This window comes from Pelobates fuscus, chromosome 9, assembly GCF_036172605.1.
Source record: "Pelobates fuscus isolate aPelFus1 chromosome 9, aPelFus1.pri, whole genome shotgun sequence".
Taxonomy (NCBI): domain Eukaryota; kingdom Metazoa; phylum Chordata; class Amphibia; order Anura; family Pelobatidae; genus Pelobates; species Pelobates fuscus.
The window spans coordinates 104,313,992-104,337,201 of NC_086325.1; the positions used below are offsets into that span (position 1 = coordinate 104,313,992).

The 23,210-nt window shown below is 44.4% G+C and overlaps 1 protein-coding gene across 1 annotated transcript in view; it reads left to right on the forward strand.

Annotated features, from left to right (window-relative positions):
• The first annotated feature begins 19,488 nt into the window (after nt 1–19,488).
• Nucleotides 19,489–23,210, forward strand: part of TEX11 (testis expressed 11) — a 270,524-nt gene continuing 266,802 nt past the window's right edge. Inside the window, exons 1-2 of the mRNA XM_063433451.1 lie at nt 19,489–19,725; nt 19,920–20,289. Of these exons, the coding sequence (XP_063289521.1) occupies nt 19,489–19,725; nt 19,920–20,289 (607 nt within the window). The remainder of the gene's footprint in view (nt 19,726–19,919; nt 20,290–23,210) is intronic.

Here is a 23,210-nt window from a genome sequence, read left to right on the forward strand (position 1 = left end):
AATAAAAGGGAATCATGACATGTCACACATGTCATGTGTCCTTAAGGGGTTAAAAGTATGAAAACCATTACAGCAAGAGCTGGGAGTGAGAATTGTTTAATTTACTAATCGGATTCTCATAGTAAATCTCTGGTTTACCATGGATCGAATCAACACTGCATAAAAATAATCAAATCATATATATATATTCTAATGTTTGTGCACTTTGGATGGATTTGGCTTCGCACTGGATTAATTTATATACATAGTAATATCAGGTAAAAAAATTCAAATTGTTTAGATACTGACCTGGATGATACTGTACCCGTCACGATGATGAACTCCTTGTTTATTTACCCCAGACAGCCTGGTAACTAACAATGACGTCACGGCTCGTCTATGGCGTCAGCGCAGACTCCCACCGGCATGCGTGTGACGTCACTGCAATTCCGCGGGAATCCAGATCTGGCGGGAACTGCGTGCGCGGTGTGTCTCGGCGTTGTCACGTGGTGAGTGTCGCGGACGGTCAGAGAGTGTGATAACAAACAATAGGGGGATTCACAGAGATCAGGAAGTCAGGGCTGCTGTAAGGTAATGGGAACCATGACTGCCCCACTGACAGCGTGTTCCACTCTGTGAAACATGTTCATTACTTTCTCCATCACAGGACAGACTTTAATTGAAGCTGTGTAAGTTGTTTTAATTCACCATTTGCCAAAAGGTAAATCCCTACCTCCTAGCTAGAACTGTAACAGCTTTGATACTGTGCCAAAACAAGGCTGGCACACTGTCTTGGGAGTTATAGTTCTAAAACAGCATGGGAATTTACCTTTGAGCCTTCTCTGGCCCTGTTCCTGAAAATAGATAAGTACTCCTTTCAAAAACTATTATTTTGATATTATTTATTTAAAGGGACACTACATTGCCCAAATAAAACATTTTTTAAAAAATCACCTTTTAGTAAGTATACCCCAATGAAAACACATTTGTTTTTTTTTAATTCGGGGTATATGTGAAAAAATACCTTGAAAAAGATGCGGTTCTTTTACAAGGTGCTTGGGGCAATTGTCTGCCTCTGGAGTTAGGCTCCACTGAGCTAAACAACCAGGACGTAACAGGACCAATTGTCTGATTGACAACCACAGGGTTGTAACAAGGTTAATTTTTAAAAGTGCCAATTTATATTGAAATCCTGCAGTTTTTGTAAAATGAAAAAAAAAAAGAGGACACAATTCACATATAAAGCATTTAAGGAAGCTAAAATGCTTTAGGGGTTTGGAGTGACCCTTTAATAAGATGTATGAATCCACATTACTGTTTTTACTCTATATTGGAACTCCGCTCTATCATGGCTCCTTGTCAGTCTTTGAAACAGATATTTCAGGCAAATGACTGCATAATTGATTTAGTAGCAAGTACCACATGAATCAGATTTTAAACAGTAGGTTGCACGTGGCTTCAGAAAAACACTCACAGTGTTATTTTTTTAATGTTATGCTTAAAATATGTTGCTTGGTAGACCACTTTGCTAAAAGAATATTGTTAAGTGTTATATTCACAAATATTTTTTTTTTTTTACATTAGGGTTAATTTCATTAGAATCTTCCTGAAGACTGCTGAAAATGGAAGGGGATTCATGTTTTTGTGTGTTAACAGGTAATATGTCAATTAAAAGGAAACACAAAATGCAGGTTTTGGTGTGTTAACAGGTAGTTAAGGGTTTTGTTACTGGGGCAGAGGGGGCTATTCAATTGAAATTGAAGGTGCGGCCGTCGGAGTAGGCCCTATAATGAGCGCGCCCCAGTTGGCACTTTAAGCCGCATCTGGATCCATGTTGTTTCTTTGCCAGGTAGCATGTGGCTCTATAAGTGAACCGCACGCACACTACATTAGAAAAAAAATGACAACAATAGTGCTCACTGTGTACACTAAACCAGGAGTAATAAATAAAAATAAAGGTACTCACATTTGATTGAGCAGACACACCGCTTAATGAATAAGAGAGAAATCGTTGATCTCCTCACCAGCCTGAAAGGGCTTACAGCAAGGCTGGCCCTGCATGGGCCGGCAGGGGAGATGAAAGGATCTCCCTTGCTGGCCTTGGTAAACGGCCATCGAGGCCCCCGCGGGCGTTTTCTGCAGAAACCACCACAGCCCATTTGAAAAACCCAAACTGCCCAATAGTGGGCAGTAGTGACCAGGTTGACAGCCCATGATCTATACGGTTTTCAATAAACTTTGGAATCTGGTATCCCTATAGAAAAGGGGCACTGTTGTGGGGGGTAGGGGTACTGTTGTGGGGGGTAGGGGTACTGTTGTGGGGGGTAGGGGTACTGCTGTGGGGGAGTAGGTGTACTGCTGGGGGAGTAGGGGTACTGCTGGGGGGGTAGGGGTACTGCTGGGGGGGTAGGGGTACTGCTGGGGGGTAGGGGTACTACTGGGGTTGGTAGGGGTACTGCTGGGGGTGGTAGGGGTACTGCTGGGGGGGTAGGGGTGCTGTGTGTCAGTATCCCCCCCCCCCCAGATCCCTCCCCCTGTCTCCCGACCCGGAAGCAGAGTAGGAGCCTGCCCAAAACAGGCAGGCAGGTGCCTACTCTGCATTGATGGTGAACCTATGGCCGCACAGAGAGGCCGCGTGTCATAGGTTCGCCATCACTGCCTTAGAGGGAGTTCAGAGAAGGGCTACTAAACTGGTTCATGGATTGCAGGATAAAACTTACCAGGAAAGGTTAAAGGATCTTAACTTGTATAGCTTGGAGGAAAGACGAGACAGGGGGAAAACTATCAATTTTAGGAATTACTACAGAAAATGGAGACGCATAGTCTGGATAAATCCGAAGAAAACCCTTTGATCTGACAGAAGATTTGAGTTATTGGATACATAAAGATAACGTAAATGACGTCAAAAATAGCCACCAGGAAAAGTTAACTCTTTCCTGGATAGGTATGTCTAGTGGAACAAGACGACCATCTAGAGCTCAAATACGAAAATGATTACCTAGAAGGCAACCACACCCCACATTTGTGATTGGCTATCACTTAGAGGAATTTCCCCTTTAAAAAGTTAGGGAATATGATAGAAACATTTAAATACATAAAGGGAATCAACACAGTAAAGCAGGAGACTATATTTAAAAGAAGAAAAACTACCATACCACAACAAGAGGACATAGTCTTAAATTAGAGGGACAGAGGTTTAAAAATAATATCAGGAAGTATTAATTTACTGAGAGGGTAGTGGATGCATGGAATAGCCTTCCAGCTGAAGTGGTAGAGGTTAACACGGTAAAGGAGTTTAAGCATGCGTGGGATAGGCATAAGGCTAACCTAACTATAAGATAAGGCCAGGGACTAATGAAAGTATTTAGAAAATTGGGCAGACTAGATGGGCCGAATGGTTCTTATCTGCTGTCACATTCTATGTTTCTATGTTTATTCTAGTTCTGTTGGGTCTTTGAAGGAGCCCCATCTTTTTATGTTTGCTGACGCTTTTTCTTTTCTATTTGGTTGTACAACGCTGATCCTTCTGTTTGCTTTGTAATGTAAACACTGCCTTTTCTCTGAAAAGGCAATGATTACATTAAAAAAGCCTGTAGGGACTGACTATACTCACCAGAACTACTACAATAATCTGTAATTGTTCTGGTGACTATAGTGTCCCTTTAAAATTTTGAATTCAATCTGTATTTCCAGCAATTATCTCTTTAGTGAATAACCCTGTATGCTTACTTAAAACTCTGTGGAATATATGGGGAAATTTGACATTGTGTCAAATAAAAATAAAAATAAAGGGCATATTCTAAATACCAGAACCACTACAGTCTAATATAGTTGTTCTGGTGTAAGAAGACTGTCATTTTCTGAGAAAAGACTGTGTTTATAATGCTTCCTAATGCCACTTCTAGTGGGTGTCACTCAGAAGCCAGTCGAGGGGCTAACTGGTGCGGTCCTGCAATCTTTGCAGGACCAACATTCAGCGTCTTCATGTACAATATAAAGGCGCTGAACACTCCCCATAGAGATGCATTGAACAAATACATCTCTATGAGGCTATGCTGATTATTGCAGCATGGAGAATGTTGTACGTGCACCATAACCTCCCTGTTCTGACCCATATTGGCTTTCCTGAGATCATCAGTAATGATGAATTCAGCGAGGGGAAGAGAGGCAGCCGCACAGACCCAGGCTCACCAGGGGGCTTAGGTGTAAAAACTATTTGTTTTACCTAGTTAAGGGGGGCCCAGATGGATTGGAACTAGCCTTTAGTCCAAAAGTGCAAATATCTCTGGATGTACACTGATTCAAGCAGAAACACTGCACATATAGAGAGACTCTCACCACATGACCTAAAAGCAGATATTGTCATGGCTGTTGGAGTAACCTTTTAAAAGTTTTTTCAGTGACGTAAATCACTGATAAGTAAAAGTTTTCCCTTTAAGCACCGTTTTTGATGTAATCCTATTTCAGGTAATTGAATATGTTAATAAGGGTTTTAGTATTCTACTGTATTTAGGTGAATAGGTTCTTGTACTATCTTAAACTGCCTGTTGTCTGTATATTCCTATGAAGACCTGCATATTTCATTGAATGGATGATTTATTTGTATTCACACTGATGTTGAATCTAGCTTTGGGCTCTTTTCCTCCAAGCGCAATAAAATATTCAGGAATTTATGCAACAAATCTGCAGGATGTTCACACATGTTTTGTATGCATCATGGCAGGGCGTGCAGGCGTGTTCAAATGGAAGAGTGGGTGCCAATATTTTAATGTGTCCGTTTGTTATAACATGTTACTGTCAAAACAATATGGTCCATGCAGCGCAGTTTTTTAGGGACAGCCTGAAATTTCACTGTTGTGACTCATCCAGAAGTCAAAATGTAATGAAAATAAACTGAGAGGGATAAAAAGCATTAGAAACATGTTAAATGATTCTGTGGTGACAATTGGAAGGACTGTCTTAGGAATACTAGCTTTTATTAATGTTATGGTTTTTTTTTTACGTTCCTATTTTGTTATTGAAATTATGATCTTATCATATCTAGATATTTTACATTTTGAAGGTATCAGCTCACAGAATATGTATAAACTCAAAGGTAGTGATCACGATGTATACATTTAGCATGGTCTGGCTTATATCTTTCAATAAGGGACACTCTTAGCATCACAAATACTACTGCTTGTTGTAGTCATTATGGTACACAGAGTAATTGGGTGCCATCTCCCTGGTTTTTGTCAAACCGTTTGTTGTTAACGACAATGACGGGCTGAAAGGAAGCATTTCATTACTATCTAAGGTTGGATATTTTAAAGAGCTGAAACTCAAGCATATATTGTAGTCCTACAATGTAAGAAAGAACAAAGATGATTAGAGACATTTTGACCACATGGGAATACATTACAAGCTTTCTATTGACTGGGAGATCAGCAGTATTGATGATCTCTCAGTAGGTGGAAGGGAACTACAGAGATGAACTATTTGCTGCTTGATTATAGGTAAGTTAATTCTTTATTTTAAAGGAAAATAGTGGGCAGTAATCTAAAATGGCAATATAACAATCAGGGCCTGCACATCCATAAGGCGGCCCGGGGGGGCATAAAAATCCGAATCCCCATCCTGTGTCCAGGGACTCTAATTATTTTGCAGCCACAGCCTGCCTTGCTCCACAGAGGTGGAGTCCGCACCGCCCTCTCCTGATGATATCATGAAGAGGGTGCGACTTCCACCTCCCCCAGATTCCCCTGTGGTCTGGACGCTGATTGGCCTCCATTTGTAGGCTCCAGCATGGTGGCCGTGGGTGGGCAACTGAGCTGCTCTTCAAGAAGAAAGCTGATCGGCCCAGGTTCTCCATAAAGGCGCACTACCCACGCGGGCTTAAGCTTGGCGGCCCCACTCTATTATAAAATATGATAGAGCAGGTCCCTGACTTATGCCATTCCCATCCCCCTGTCTCCATATTAACCAAATCCTGGGAGGGCCCTGCAAACCTGCCTTAAAGACAGCCCTTGACAGCCTGCCTCAGCTTGAGCCACCATACCTGCAAGGGAGCAAGTTTTAAACCACTTAAATATACTCTGTAACCACCTGTCCCCTTAACCCTCTGCCTGTCAGGGCACTCGGGATCTCAGTGACAGAGAGTTACAGGCTTCTACTCCCTGTCCTCCTAGACATGTGTCACTCTGTGAACATATGTATTTGTATGTCTGTGAACGTATGTCTCTGTATAACTGTGAACTTATGTGTTCTGTATATATCTTTGTGACTATATGTCTTTGTATGTATGTCTCTGCATGCCTGTGTCTGTATGTTTCTTTATATCTGTGAATGCATGTCTCTGTATGCCTTGTTCTGTATGTCTCTGTATGCCTGCCTCTGTATATAGCTATATGTTTGTCCCTGTATGTCTCTCTGCCTGTCTCCGTACCTCTCTGTATGCCTGTCTACATATGTCTCTGTATCCCTGTCTACATATGTCTCTGTATGCCTGCGGCTTTATGTCTCTGTGTGACTGCATCTGTATGTCTCTGTATGACAGTGTCTGTATGCCTGTGTTTGTATGGCAGTGCACCTGTATGTGTAGATTGCATGACTGTGTGCCCGTATGATTGTGTTTGCTGGATTGTGTGCCTGTATATCTTCGTGACTGTGTGCCTGTATGATTGTGTGTCTGTATGTTTGTGTCTTTGTGCATGTATGTATTTTTGCCTGTATGTCTATGTCTATATGGCTTGGGAGGAGAGAGACACACAAAAGAGACTTGGGAAAGAGGGACACACAACATGGTCTGAGAGGAGAGAGCCACAGAAAGAGGCTGGGGGGAGGAGAGGAGAAGAGTCAAACGGGCTGGTATGGAAGTGAGAGATACACAAGGAGGATTGTAAGAGACACACAAGGGGTTGTGAGACACACTAAAGGGGGGTAAGAAATGTAAAAGGCAGGTTATGAGAAACACAGATAAAGATGCATTTTTGGGGTCAGGCAAAAAATCCTTGCACTGGCCATGATAACAATGCAGCATTATACATAAATGTATTTACATATAACACTGGAGTGTTAACGGTTATGGTTTCTAGTTTAACTAATTGAAGTTACTTAAAAAAGAAATTAAATTTTTAGGCCTATACTAGTATAAAAAAAGCTTTACTAATCCAAGTGTTTAAACCTTTCCTTTTGATCTGTTCAGATCTGCGAAGTAAATCCCCTGTCTGCAGTGAGTAATCCTTGAATGTCTACTAGCTAAACTGATTCACGTGGAGGCACTTTTAGAATAAGCTGCAAAGAATTTAAGGATAATTATTTTTTACAATTGCTAGAAAAGCAATGACATGTTGGAGCTGGTTCTGACAAAGGGCCAACTAAATAAGTCATTCTTAAATTTTGCATTAAGTTCATATCGGTATATCGGTCTTGCTACTTTGTTTATTAGCTAACTTTTGTCTTTCTTGGATAGCCTGTCGATATAACAAAGAATATGTAAAAATACTAAGAAACATCTATAATTAACTTTTACTGAAAACAGAACTGTCATCAGTATTGTTGCATGTTGTATAAAATACATTCAGGTTACTCCAGAGACTTCAGTTTTGATTAGAAACCCTTCAAGTAAATATACCTTCAAATACAAAAAGACAAGTCCTGCGCTCACTCCCATCACCACTAGGCTGGCAGCAAGGACTACAGTACACACCAGCCCCAATATATAGTAAAAACCAAAGAAAAGAAAAAGTTAACTGCGCTCTCTCTTTAATCCCTATGTATATTTAGACAAATGGAGGTCATTTAGTTGCTCCAATGGCCATTGGAGGGAATGCCCGCCTGCCATCCTCAAGGCAGACCCCTCTAAGCGGGTCCTAACACTGACCCTTCAGCCTGCTTCCTTGAGCTTCTGGCAAAGATATCGCCCATTACTCAATGCTTTCCTATGGACGTCCAGCATCTTCTCACTGTGATTTTCACAGTGAGAATCGCGGAAGCACCTCAGTCAGTGAGACAGCCACTAGAGGCTGGATTAACCCTCAGTGAAACATAGCAGTTTCTCTGAAACTGCTATGTATTCAGCTGCAGTGTTAAAACTAGAGGGACCTGGCACCCAGACCACTTCATTGAGCGGAAGTGATCTGGGTGTCTATAGTGGTCCTTTAAGTGTATGTGTATCTGCATGCACTGGTGTATATACCGCAGTTGCAGACCCAGCGACCAGGTGCCCGCCGCCATGGGTCACACCGGGGCCTTATGGGTCGTGTGTACGCCACTGCTCAAATAAAATTAAGCCTACCCCGGATTTGTTACCTAACCTGTTTGCAATAAGAAATTGTGCTTAAAACCCTCATGTCAATGTTTTTCTACACGCTGTTAACCACAATGTTCCGCAAGAAAAACACCTTAATATTGTACTTCTTTTTCGTGTGAAACGGATGATCTTGTCAAAATGATAAACCAAGCACGAAAAATAAAGAACAAAAAAACTATGAAAAGTTGCTCAGTTTACGTTGTCAGATGTTGCTCTGTGTTTTATTTTTAGCTGCCTTAGCATGCTCTGTACAACTGTAAATATTTGATTTATACATGGAAAAGTTATTAACAAGTGTTGTTTAAAGGGGCACTCTACTCAACGTAACCAATACAGCTCAGTCTCTCCAGAATTGTCCCCTGTACTTTCCTCTGGCATTATTTACAAAAATTCAACCCCCCCTCTACAGTGTAGAACCAGTGAATGCCCAGCCCTGTTCCAATTCTTAAACCCTAAGGTGGATAGGGAGGGCCATTAACACCCTCCCTCTTATCCTGCTCCACCCTTGAAAATACGGTTATTCCTACCAGTTGCCCCATAAAGTATTGTTTCTGTAGCCTGAAAACATTAAAGGACCACTCTAGTGCCAAGAAAACATACTCGTTTTCCTGGCACTAGAGTTCCCTGAGGGTGCCCCCACCCTCAGGGACCCCCTCCCGCCCGGCTCTGGAAAGGGGAAAGTGTTTAAAACTTACCTTTTTCCAGCGGTGGGCGGGGAGCTCTCCTCCTCCGATCCTCCTCTTCTCCCCGTCGGCTGAATGCGCACGCGCCAAGAGCTGCGCGCGCATTCAGCCGGTCACATAGGAAAGCTTTCATAATGCTTTCCTATGGACGCTTGCGTGCTCTCACTGTGATTTTCACAGTGAGAATCACGCAAGCGCCTCTAGCGGCTGTCAATGAGACAGCCACTAGAGGAAATAGGGGAAGGCTTAACCCATTCACAAACATAGCAGTTTCTCTGAAACTGCTATGTTTATGAAAAAATGGGTTAACCCTAGCTGGACCTGGCACCCAGACCACTTCATTAAGCTGAAGTGGTCTGGGTGCCTAGAGTGGTCCTTTAACAAAAACAGTAAAACAAATAATGATTACAAATACAACACAAGAGGACAACTACATAAAAATGGTCTAACTACACACATCACTAGTTTTGCCTTGTGATGTGAGACTTACCTGGAGTTGCACTGCGTTTCACAGACTTTGTGTAGTAAAGATCTTTTAACCCCTTAAGGGCAGAGACAATTGTCCAAATCCTGAACCAAAACAAAACCTAGAATTTGTGTTTTGTGTTTGTTCCATCATAATTTAAAGGGTTGCTCTGTAAGTATACATATTATATATTGTTTTTAGGGCAGAAAGGGCTTTCTTTAAATGTTGATAAAATGTTGAAAATGGGGGAGGGCGGAATTCACATTTATGCTTATAATAATTTTAAACATTCAGTGCAACTATAAAATATATAAAATAAAAAGAGCTGAAAATAGATTTGTGTATCAGTCCTAATTGTTAAATGTGTCATATGTTGAGAATTAAAAATAAATGTTTGGTAGTTAACGCTAACCCTGTACCGACCCCCTTCTGACAATATACCAGCACTAACCCTATGCTTACACTAGCTCTAACTATGTACCTGCTCTGTCCCACAACTATCCTGAGCCCTAAAGCAACATTAAGCCTAAATCGACACCAACCCTTACCCTAACAGTAACCCTATGCAAACCTTAACCCTACAACTTATACTAACCATACCCTAACACAGGGGTAGGCAACCTACGGCACTAGTGCCATGCACGGCACTCAAGGTGCCTTTGCACGGCACTCAAGGTGCCTTTGCACGGCACTCAAGGCTACAAGAGCCAAACAGGCTCTGGCTTGTCAGGAGTCCCAATGAAACTTCAGATATCTATAATACAAAAAGGTGGTGATGGACAATCCTCAATTTATGCATTGGAGCACATAGAGGAAGTGATCTCAGATCACTTCCTCCCAGCACTTATGAATAGGAATCCGCACTGCAGTAAAGCAGCCCACAGCTTCCTGTTGCAGCTTCTGTCCTTGAGCTGTACCTGGCCAGCCTGGTCCTCACTGGAACCCAGGGAAGCGTCAGAGCTGCAGAATAACCCTCCCCTCATACAAATAATACAAACACACACACAGTCCGCACAAACACAACACCACCAACAATCCACATACATGCACACAACCCCACATGCAGCCTCTCACATGCAATACCCCAAACAGCCCCACACATACACACACTACCAAATACACAATGTGACATATCCATCCACACACAATTCCACAAGCAGCACCCATACACAGCTCAAATTCATAGGTATTATACATGATACCAAAAACTATTAATGAACATATACAATATAATAGCTCATATACTCACAAATACAATGATACAAAGCAACTGCAGTATAAATAACACAAGCAGTATATGGCAACATGCACACCTCAATTTAAAGAAATAGGACCGACACGCTATGGGACATCACAATCATATTTCGGCACAGTGCTGCTAAAAGGTTGCCTACCCCTGCCCTAACAATAACCTTAATCCAACCCTAACACTAACTTAACCCTGTCCCTAAGGAAACCCTTCGCTAATATGAGTACAGTGAAACCTCGGTTTTGGAATGCTCCCTTACTCGAACAATTCTGTATTCAAACAAAATATTTGAGAACAAAAATTCTGTATTAGAACAAACACATAGCATTAAACTCGTTGGTACTGCTTTGGAACCTCATTTGTATTACGCATCCTAGCCCTAGACAAAGCCAACAGAGCTCCATTCAGTTAACGAACCGAGTTCCATTCTGTCAGCAACAGAGCTGACAAGTAAAGTGAAGTTACATTTTCATTTCATTTACATTGTGTTTATTGGTTTTCTGTATGATTTAAGGTATTATTAAACTGTAAAATTTGTGTTAAAATGCTGTAATTTTGGGGATCTGGAAGAGATTCATCTAATTTGCATGAAGCGTTAGAAATACACATTTGTATTCCTAATGCTATAGTGTTCCTTTAGTAAAGACAATGATGTATAATCATTTAACTAATGCATGAATACAGGTTATAAAATACATTGCCCCATTTGTTGCTACCACTTAACCATTAAACTGCAAGCTCATCTGCCTCTTCAAGGCTAACCTCCTAGACAGTGGCGTACACACAACCCATGGGGCCCCGGTGCGAAAACTGATCTGTGGGCCCCCCCCCCCCCCCGCGCTTACTCTGCGCGGGCTGGGGCCGCAACACATGGCGGGCGGGCACCTGGTCGCAGGGCTGCGACCCGTGCGACCGCGGTATGTACGCCAGTGCATGCATAAACACATACACTTAAAGGATCACTACAGACACCCAGATCAAATCAGCTCAATGAAGTGGTCTGGGTGCCAGGTCTCTCTAGTTTTAACCCTGCAGCTGAAAACATAGCAGTTTCAGAGAAACTGCTATGTTTCACTGAGGGTTAATCCATCTCTAGTGGCTGTCTCATTGACAGCCACTAGAGGATTTTCTGCGATTCTCACTGTGAAAATCACAGTGAGAAGACGCTGAACGTCCATAGGAAAGCATTGAGTAATGCTTTCCTATATGGGCAGTTTGAATGCGCGCGTGGCTCTTGCCACGCATGTGCATTCGGAGCTGAGAGGCGGATCGGGACGGAGAGATCCCCAGCGCCAAGGGAGCCCGGCGCTGGAGAAAGGTAAGTGCTTTAGACACACACACACACTCTCATGAACAGACGCACACATTTACTGACAGACACACACTCAGTGACAGACGCACACAAACACTCAGTAACAGACACACACACTAACACTAACACACTCACTAACACAATCACTCACACTAACACACTCACTAACACACACTCACTAACACTAACACACTCACTAACACACTCACTAACACACTCACTAACACACTCACTAACACACTCACTAACACACTCACTAACACACTCACTAACACACTCACTAACACACTCACTAACACACTCACTAACACACTCACTCACACTAACACACTCACTAACACACTCACTAACACACTCACTCACACTAACACACTCACACTAACACACTCACACTAACACACACACTCTCACACTAACACTAACACACACACACTAACACACTCACTAACACACTCACATTAACACACTCACTAACACACACACTCACTCACTCACTAACACTCACATTAACACACTCACTAACACTAACACACTCACTAACACTAACACACTCACTAACACTAACACACTCTCTCACTCACTAACACTCACATTAACACACTCACTAACACACACACTCACTCACTCACTAACACTCACATTAACACACTCACTAACACACTCACTAACACTAACACACTCACTAACACTAACACACTCACTAACACTAACACACTCACTCACATTAACACACTCACTAACACACACACTCACTCACTCACTCACTCACTAACACTCACATTAACACACTCACTAACACTAACACACTCACTAACACTAACACACTCACTAACACACACTCACACGTTTTTTCTGTTGTTTTTTTTAATTTAATCCCCCCAGCCTCCTTACCTGTGTGAGAGCTGGGGGGATTCCCTGGGGTCCAGTGGTGTTGCTGGTCCTGCTGTTACCCGGCTGGCGGGCGCGCGAGGGAGCACTGTCCCCTGAGTGCTCCCTCTTCAGCTCCCTCGCGCGCCGCGTACTGATGCCGGAGCCGGAAGATGACGTCATCTTCCGGCTCCGGTTTCAGTGCGGCGCGCGAGGGAGCTGAAGAGGGAGCACTCAGGGGACAGTGCTCCCTCGCGCGCCCGCCAGCCGGGTGACAGCAGGGCCAGCCTCGGGGGGCCCGGAGGTGGCCGGCTCCTGGGCCCCCCAGCAGAAGAGGCTGGCCCTGTGGGTACATACCGGGTCGCAGGGGCGGCCGGGCCCCCTGGTGGGCCGGGCCCGGTCGCAGCCGCGACCCCTGCGACCCTGGTATGTACGCCACTGCTCCTAGATAAGTCCTAACAATTCATCTAAAATCTATAACGAAAAAGAAAGGGGTATTCTTGTGAATTCCTACACCAGGGCTTAACACATTTGCTTTGAATCTAGGAGCCAGTTTCTTTTAAACTAACAAAGCTTAGTTTTTATTGACAAAAAGAGACACTATTTTCACCAGAACCACTACAGCTTAATGTAGTGGATCTGGTGTCTATAGCCTGTCCCTGTAGACTTTTCAATATAGACACTGCCTTTTCACTGAGTGGCACCTCTGTTCTCCCTCGGTCGGCTATTATTTTCAGCCGGATCCATTGACTAAAGTGGCTGACAAACACCCAGACCAAGTTGCTCAGTTTACGTTGTCAGATGTTGCTCTGTGTTTTATTTTTAGCTGCCTTAGCATGCTCTGTACAACTGTAAATATTTGATTTATACATGGAAAAGATATTAACAAGTGTTGTTTAAAGGGGCACTCTACTCAACGTAACCAATACAGCTCAGTCTCTCCAGAATTGTCCCCTGTACTTTCCTCTGGCATTATTTACAAAAATTCAACCCCCCCTCTACAGTGTAGAACCAGTGAATGCCCAGCCCTGTTCCAATTCTTAAACCCTAAGGTGGATAGGGAGGGCCATTAACACCCTCCCTCTTATCCTGCTCCACCCTTGAAAATACGGTTATTCCTACCAGTTGCCCCATAAAGTATTGTTTCTGTAGCCTGAAAACATTAAAGGACCACTCTAGTGCCAGGAAAACATACTCGTTTTCCTGGCACTAGAGTTCCCTGAGGGTGCCCCCACCCTCAGGGACCCCCTCCCGCCCGGCTCTGGAAAGGGGAAAGTGTTTAAAACTTACCTTTTTCCAGCGGTGGGCGGGGAGCTCTCCTCCTCCGATCCTCCTCTTCTCCCCGTCGGCTGAATGCGCACGCGCCAAGAGCTGCGCGCGCATTCAGCCGGTCACATAGGAAAGCTTTCATAATGCTTTCCTATGGACGCTTGCGTGCTCTCACTGTGATTTTCACAGTGAGAATCACGCAAGCGCCTCTAGCGGCTGTCAATGAGACAGCCACTAGAGGAAATAGGGGAAGGCTTAACCCATTCACAAACATAGCAGTTTCTCTGAAACTGCTATGTTTATGAAAAAATGGGTTAACCCTAGCTGGACCTGGCACCCAGACCACTTCATTAAGCTGAAGTGGTCTGGGTGCCTAGAGTGGTCCTTTAACAAAAACAGTAAAACAAATAATGATTACAAATACAACACAAGAGGACAACTACATAAAAATGGTCTAACTACACACATCACTAGTTTTGCCTTGTGATGTGAGACTTACCTGGAGTTGCACTGCGTTTCACAGACTTTGTGTAGTAAAGATCTTTTAACCCCTTAAGGGCAGAGACAATTGTCCAAATCCTGAACCAAAACAAAACCTAGAATTTGTGTTTTGTGTTTGTTCCATCATAATTTAAAGGGTTGCTCTGTAAGTATACATATTATATATTGTTTTTAGGGCAGAAAGGGCTTTCTTTAAATGTTGATAAAATGTTGAAAATGGGGGAGGGCGGAATTCACATTTATGCTTATAATAATTTTAAACATTCAGTGCAACTATAAAATATATAAAATAAAAAGAGCTGAAAATAGATTTGTGTATCAGTCCTAATTGTTAAATGTGTCATATGTTGAGAATTAAAAATAAATGTTTGGTAGTTAACGCTAACCCTGTACCGACCCCCTTCTGACAATATACCAGCACTAACCCTATGCTTACACTAGCTCTAACTATGTACCTGCTCTGTCCCACAACTATCCTGAGCCCTAAAGCAACATTAAGCCTAAATCGACACCAACCCTTACCCTAACAGTAACCCTATGCAAACCTTAACCCTACAACTTATACTAACCATACCCTAACAATAACCTTAATCCAACCCTAACACTAACTTAACCCTGTCCCTAAGGAAACCCTTCGCTAATATGAGTACAGTGAAACCTCGGTTTTGGAATGCTCCCTTACTCGAACAATTCTGTATTCAAACAAAATATTTGAGAACAAAAATTCTGTATTAGAACAAACACATAGCATTAAACTCGTTGGTACTGCTTTGGAACCTCATTTGTATTACGCATCCTAGCCCTAGACAAAGCCAACAGAGCTCCATTCAGTTAACGAACCGAGTTCCATTCTGTCAGCAACAGAGCTGACAAGTAAAGTGAAGTTACATTTTCATTTCATTTACATTGTGTTTATTGGTTTTCTGTATGATTTAAGGTATTATTAAACTGTAAAATTTGTGTTAAAATGCTGTAATTTTGGGGATCTGGAAGAGATTCATCTAATTTGCATGAAGCGTTAGAAATACACATTTGTATTCCTAATGCTATAGTGTTCCTTTAGTAAAGACAATGATGTATAATCATTTAACTAATGCATGAATACAGGTTATAAAATACATTGCCCCATTTGTTGCTACCACTTAACCATTAAACTGCAAGCTCATCTGCCTCTTCAAGGCTAACCTCCTAGACAGTGGCGTACACACAACCCATGGGGCCCCGGTGCGAAAACTGATCTGTGGGCCCCCGCGCTTACTCTGCGCGGGCTGGGGCCGCAACACATGGCGGGCGGGCACCTGGTCGCAGGGCTGCGACCCGTGCGACCGCGGTATGTACGCCAGTGCATGCATAAACACATACACTTAAAGGATCACTACAGACACCCAGATCAAATCAGCTCAATGAAGTGGTCTGGGTGCCAGGTCTCTCTAGTTTTAACCCTGCAGCTGAAAACATAGCAGTTTCAGAGAAACTGCTATGTTTCACTGAGGGTTAATCCATCTCTAGTGGCTGTCTCATTGACAGCCACTAGAGGATTTTCTGCGATTCTCACTGTGAAAATCACAGTGAGAAGACGCTGAACGTCCATAGGAAAGCATTGAGTAATGCTTTCCTATATGGGCAGTTTGAATGCGCGCGTGGCTCTTGCCACGCATGTGCATTCGGAGCTGAGAGGCGGATCGGGACGGAGAGATCCCCAGCGCCAAGGGAGCCCGGCGCTGGAGAAAGGTAAGTGCTTTAGACACACACACACACTCTCATGAACAGACGCACACATTTACTGACAGACACACACTCAGTGACAGACGCACACAAACACTCAGTAACAGACACACACACTAACACTAACACACTCACTAACACAATCACTCACACTAACACACTCACTAACACACACTCACTAACACTAACACACTCACTAACACACTCACTAACACACTCACTAACACACTCACTAACACACTCACTAACACACTCACTAACACACTCACTAACACACTCACTAACACACTCACTAACACACTCACTCACACTAACACACTCACTAACACACTCACTAACACACTCACTCACACTAACACACTCACACTAACACACTCACACTAACACACTCACACTAACACACTCACACTCTCACACTAACACTAACACACACACACTAACACACTCACTAACACACTCATTAACACACTCACTAACACACACACTCACTCACTCACTAACACTCACATTAACACACTCACTAACACTAACACACTCACTAACACTAACACACTCACTAACACTAACACACTCTCTCACTCACTAACACTCACATTAACACACTCACTAACACACACACTCACTCACTCACTAACACTCACATTAACACACTCACTAACACACTCACTAACACTAACACACTCACTAACACTAACACACTCACTAACACTAACACACTCACTAACACTAACACACTCACTCACATTAACACACTCACTAACACACACACTCACTCACTCACTCACTCACTAACACTCACATTAACACACTCACTAACACTAACACACTCACTAACACTAACACACTCACTAACACACACTCACACGTTTTTTCTGTTGTTTTTTTAAATTTAATCCCCCCAGCCTCCTTACCTGTGTGAGAGCTGGGGGGATTCCCTGGGGTCCAGTGGTGTTGCTGGTCCTGCTGTTACCCGGCTGGCGGGCGCGCGAGGGAGCACTGTCCCCTGAGTGCTCCCTCTTCAGCTCCCTCGCGCGCCGCGTACTGATGCCGGAGCCGGAAGATGACGTCATCTTCCGGCTCCGGTTTCAGTGCGGCGCGCGAGGGAGCTGAAGAGGGAGCACTCAGGGGACAGTGCTCCCTCGCGCGCCCGCCAGCCGGGTGACAGCAGGGCCAGCCTCGGGGGGCCCGGAGGTGGCCGGCTCCTGGGCCCCCCAGCAGAAGAGGCTGGCCCTGTGGGTACATACCGGGTCGCAGGGGCGGCCGGGCCCCCTGGTGGGCCGGGCCCGGTCGCAGCCGCGACCCCTGCGACCCTGGTATGTACGCCACTGCTCCTAGATAAGTCCTAACAATTCATCTAAAATCTATAACGAAAAAGAAAGGGGTATTCTTGTGAATTCCTACACCAGGGCTTAACACATTTGCTTTGAATCTAGGAGCCAGTTTCTTTTAAACTAACAAAGCTTAGTTTTTATTGACAAAAAGAGACACTATTTTCACCAGAACCACTACAGCTTAATGTAGTGGATCTGGTGTCTATAGCCTGTCCCTGTAGACTTTTCAATATAGACACTGCCTTTTCACTGAGTGGCACCTCTGTTCTCCCTCGGTCGGCTATTATTTTCAGCCGGATCCATTGACTAAAGTGGCTGACAAACACCCAGACCATGGCGACCTGGCTCGTGAGATTTCTCGAGCATTGCCCTACACACTTATTAACCCTTAATTGGAAATACATTGAGTTACCTTAAAGTGGTAGGTGACCTTACATTTGTAATGGTCGTTGGAATGGCACTAAAAATCTCCAGTTTTTTTTTTATTTGCATAGGGATATGGGATAGTACGCAGGTAACATTTTTGGTTTGTGTTCTATGTACTTCATCTGATCAATACTATAAAAATTGCTTCTGCCGAAGAATAGTGATAGTTTGAGTGTAGGTCTTAATTTTCTTTGCTTGTATTTGCTTCTGTAATACACAGCCATTTTACAGTGCTGCCATCCACCCCATGTGTATCATGAAGCAGACATATTCTGCCATGCTTTTATGTTTTCTAAAGGTCAGTTTTTGTTCTACATCTGATATGCTAATTTTATTAAAGGACACGGAGGCTCATATTATGCTTTATCTCTTTCTATATTTCTCAGCAGCAAAGAAAGGATACTGTAATATTCTTAGAAAAATTCAAACATGCACATAACATAACTTGACATCCAATAAGAATGCTCCTTGCATCATAAGTCCCCATGTGACCCTAAGCCACTTCTCTTTCTTTGCTGCTGCATCCTCAGCTAAGTACAATTTATTTTTTCTCCCTATCACTACCAGTTAATTTTAGTGTAATTTATGTAGTTTTCATGATTTTCTTTTCTGTTCATTCAGTTTACTGCTGCTGTGTCTCTTTTAGTGAGAGCTCTGTTGGCTCTTGTGGGTTTCCCTCATTCTTCCCCACCCTCCCCCTGCGTTCATTCGGTTGGGTTGTTTATAACCTGACGTTCTGGGGCGGTTTGCAACCTCACTGTCTGAAGCTCTCTCTGTCCTGGTGTCTCCTAGACCCACTCCAAGAGTCTCTCTCTATCTCGCGGCTCCAAGTGCGGCTTGCGCCGCATGTGCATTTTCCCGCAGTTTTGTTCCTAGGCATTTCGCACAAGTTTGGGGGCGGGTGTTTGTGCTGATTAGCTGGCGCAGTAGCTAGGCAGCTCACCAGTGCTCCCCAAGGGCCATTCCTGAGGGAACACTCTGTGAGCTTGCCTTTTTCATATTGTCACAACTGTGTTTAGGTTAGTGTTGGCACCCCTGCCGTGCCTGTGCTACCAAACCTGCACTGTATTCTTGCCTGTCCTCTCTGTGGGATCTTTATGAAGTTTTGCCTTGTCCTAAGCTCTTGACTGTGTCCTGCTATTGTTACCATTGTTACCCCCTACTTTGCACTATATAATGGAATCTCAGAAGGAGTTGGAATCTGGCTCTAGTGTTTCTTCCTCTAGTTCCACTAGGCACCTTACACCCCAGGTGGTACCTAGACCACCTAGCCTGACTAATATAGACGAAGCCTCGCAGGAGCACATTAACTCAGAAGAGCTTCATTCCCTCCTGGACGCTTCTATTACTAAGTCAGTGACTCATGCCGTTTACTCTGCTATGGGGGGCCATGTCGGATACGTCCCACTCTATTACCAATGCCTTTATGTCCACCCAACGGACATCTACCCACATTTCTCCTAACCCCCCGGTGAATGAACTGGTGGCTACCGGTGGGCATAAAGTGGGCAAAAAATCCTGTCACTTATACGAGGATGCCTCAAAAACTGTACAATCGGACAGGGAATTTCCTGTCAAAGATGATGTTGTTGCACCACAACAAAGAGCCACCCACCGGGTAAAATCGGTGAGGAACTGGAAAAGGGCAAAACCATTATCAAATCATCCGATTCTGAATTGGAACAAGAGGAGGCGCTGAGTGGGTCTGATGACGAGAACTCTTCCGACTTAGGATAATTTTTTCCTGACTATGGTTCTTTTTCCGTGTCTGGGACAGATCCTAAAGTCGGTGGGGATGATTCCACCATCCTCTACTCTCAGGGTGAACCACTTTTTGATCCGGATGCACTGCAGCATCTAAGATCTTTGGAGTGGTACCCCTTGGATCAAGTGGCGAAGTATATCGCCGCACGCATCAGGAAGCCGCTTGATAAAGTGGCAAGAAATAAACTTCAGGCTGAATGCCCGCGTCCCACGATTCCTGATTTGGTATGCATCACCCCAGACGTAGACCCCCAAATCGCCCAATTTCTGGGCAAAATGGAATGGAAAGCCAAGAAAGGCCTAGATTTTTCTTTACGTAATTGCCAAGACAAAATACTGGATGTCTTTGGACCCAGTGCTAAAATATTCAACATTGTCGAAATGGCCCTGGCAGGTGGTACACCTGTGGAATTGCTGGCCATCAGGGGTTGGATCCATCAACCGTCTGTTTGATTGGCAATGCCAATACAGCTTGGGCACAGAGAGATGGAAGGCAATCTTATTAAGATCGAACCAAAATTGGTGAATTTGGCTCTATCTGAGTCTGGGCCACAGGCAAAAGGCCTCCTTTTTAGGGACAATTTCGTGAAGGAACTAAGCACTTGAAATACAGTCTCTCGCGACAAAAGGCGCAATCTCAGAGATGCACTCACACATATCGTGGGTTCCTAAGCAATCTCTTCTTCGTAACCAAGAAAGGTTGGGGGCGTCCAACCGGTCATCAGTCTACTTCCCCTAAACGCATTTGTCGCATATCATCACTTCAAGATGGAAGGTATTCACTCCCTCCAAGACCTACTGGGGCTGGGGGATTGGATGGTCAAGCTCGACCTGCAAGAAGCATACCTCACGGTTCTGATGGCCAAGGACTGCCAACAGTTCCTGCAATTCCGGTGGGAATTAATTGCCTGCCCTTCAGACTCTCATCTGCCCCTTGGTGCTTAACAAAACTAATGAAACCAGTGGTTGCCCTCCTACGAAGCAGAGTTGTTCGTCTGATTATATACTTGGGCGAAATACTCGTGATGGCGAATGACTCTCACATACTCCGCGAACACCTGGCTTGGATGCTGACTTTACTATGCAATCTTGGTTTCCTCATCAACTGGGACAAGTCGGTACTCGAACACTCCCAGTCCATGGAACACCATCGATTCCGTAGGTTAACCCGACTGGTTACCTCCACTAATTCCCTTCCTTCAGCCGTTCAGGAACCACTTGCAGTATAACGAGACCCATTTTCCCCCCCAGTGACTGGATGACACACAGTTCCAGGGGTACAACACAATTTTATTGGCTACACACAACTTTTATGCATGTCACTATGCAAGGGGTCTTCATCTCAAGTCAATAGGGGCCATATACCAGGAGCCTCTGTACCTAGGAGCCAAAGCGTGGGAATGGGGGTCAATGTCCCTTTGTCTCCCAGGTACAGAAAGCCCACCACACATACAAGGGGTCTCTTACCTCAACCCCAACGAGTCTTCATCCCATGATCCTCTGTGTCTGGAAGCCAAGGCGCAGGAAAATAAACTGTTCCTTTGTCTCCCAGGCACAGAAAAGCCCACCAAAGTAGCCAGGGCACCTTTCCTGACCACACTCCGTTCGCAAGGCTCTGGTGCTGAAAACTGCAAGACAAGCGTCTCCTTTTGGGGTATGAATGCTCCCCCTGGTTGGCGTTTGTCTATTTGAAAGTGCTGCCATCCAGGGGAGCCATCATTAATTACTTCCCTTGCGGTTTCACACTATGTTGGCAGTGTGAACATTGAGGTTGCACCCTTATGTTGCAAGTGCGAACATTCTGTTTAATTGGTGGAAACGTTCCAATGGGGCACCGGGGAGGTTTTCGTTTGGGAGATGAATGAGTCAGAAAACAATCCACAAAGGCTCCCCCTGGCTGGCGTTCGTCAGTACGAATGGCAGCCACCCAGGGAAGCACTCAATTGTTTCCCTTGCGGTTTGCGGTTTCACACTTATGTTGCAAGGTGTGAACGTTCTAACCCAGCATTCTAAATGGGGTACGGGGAGACGAATGGACTTCGGAGTCTATCAAGAATATCGACCAACTGCTAGATCCTTTTACGTGTGGACAATGTTTCGGCAGTTCGCTACATAAACTCGGAGGCAATAGGTCCATGGTTTTGGCAGAACTGGCCAAGGAATTCTGTCAATTCTGCTTGGATCGCAGCATCTTGGTTCAAGCGGAATACAGTCCTGGAATGTCCAACATAGTAGCAGATTGGAACTCCAGATAGCTACGGGATGCCAGCGATTGGCAGCTGAATCGTGCCATTTTCCTCCACCTGCAGTCACTCTGGGCCCCCCTAAATATCGACCTTTTTGCATCACGGTTGAACTCCCAACTACCGGAGTTTTTCAGTTGGAGATCAGACCCAGAGACCCTGGCTTTGGATGCTTTCATTTATCTGTGGCTGAACACTCGTCATTACGCTTTTCCTCCATCCTCCCTGATAGCTCGGTCGCTACTACACCTCAGATGTTGCCAGACCTCCTTGATCCTCATATCTCCTTTCTGGCCAGCTCAACCATGGTTCCCTACATTAATGGAAATGTCCATAGACTATCCAAGGTTATTCCCTACTTCACTAGCCCTCTTGCTGGACCCCAACGGGATCTCACACTCCCTTCTATTACAAGGGCACCTCAGGTTACTGGCATGGCTTCTCTCCGGTGACTCTGCTTCATCCCAAATGTTCCACAGTCAACTCTGGCAGGAGCTTGGGCTCCATGGATCCCTGCGAGTCCTACCTCCATGCCTGGAATTCATGGAATAGTTGGTGCATGGAACAACACGTGGATCCCATATCGGCACCTGTGAGTCATGTGTTGAGGTTCCTCACTTCACTGTTTGACCATGGCCTAGCTTATTGTATGATAGATTTATACAGATCGGCTATTTCTGCGGGCCACCATGGCTTGGACGGCTACCCGGCAGGAAAACATCTCTTGGTGTGCCATCTTCTTCGCGGCATCAGATTTGCATGCCCACCTCAACCTAAATACTCCTCGTTATGGGATGTGGACCTTGTCCTCCGACTCTTCAAAAACTGAGTGAAAGGTCTTAATCCCTTGGCCAAACAACTCACGGCAAAGCTGGTGATGCTGTTTTGATAATATGAGCCTCTGTGTCCATACGCACATACAGACTGCTGAGTCCATACGCACATACAGACTGCTGAGTCCTTACACACATACAGAGTAAAAAATGGGTCGCAAGAGAATACTGAGAACGGGCAGCAACTGAAATAGCCTGCCCTTCGGTCGGTCACCGCTCAGTTCTCAAGCTGTTTTATGCTCATCTTGTGCCATTACAGAGAGAACTTCTCT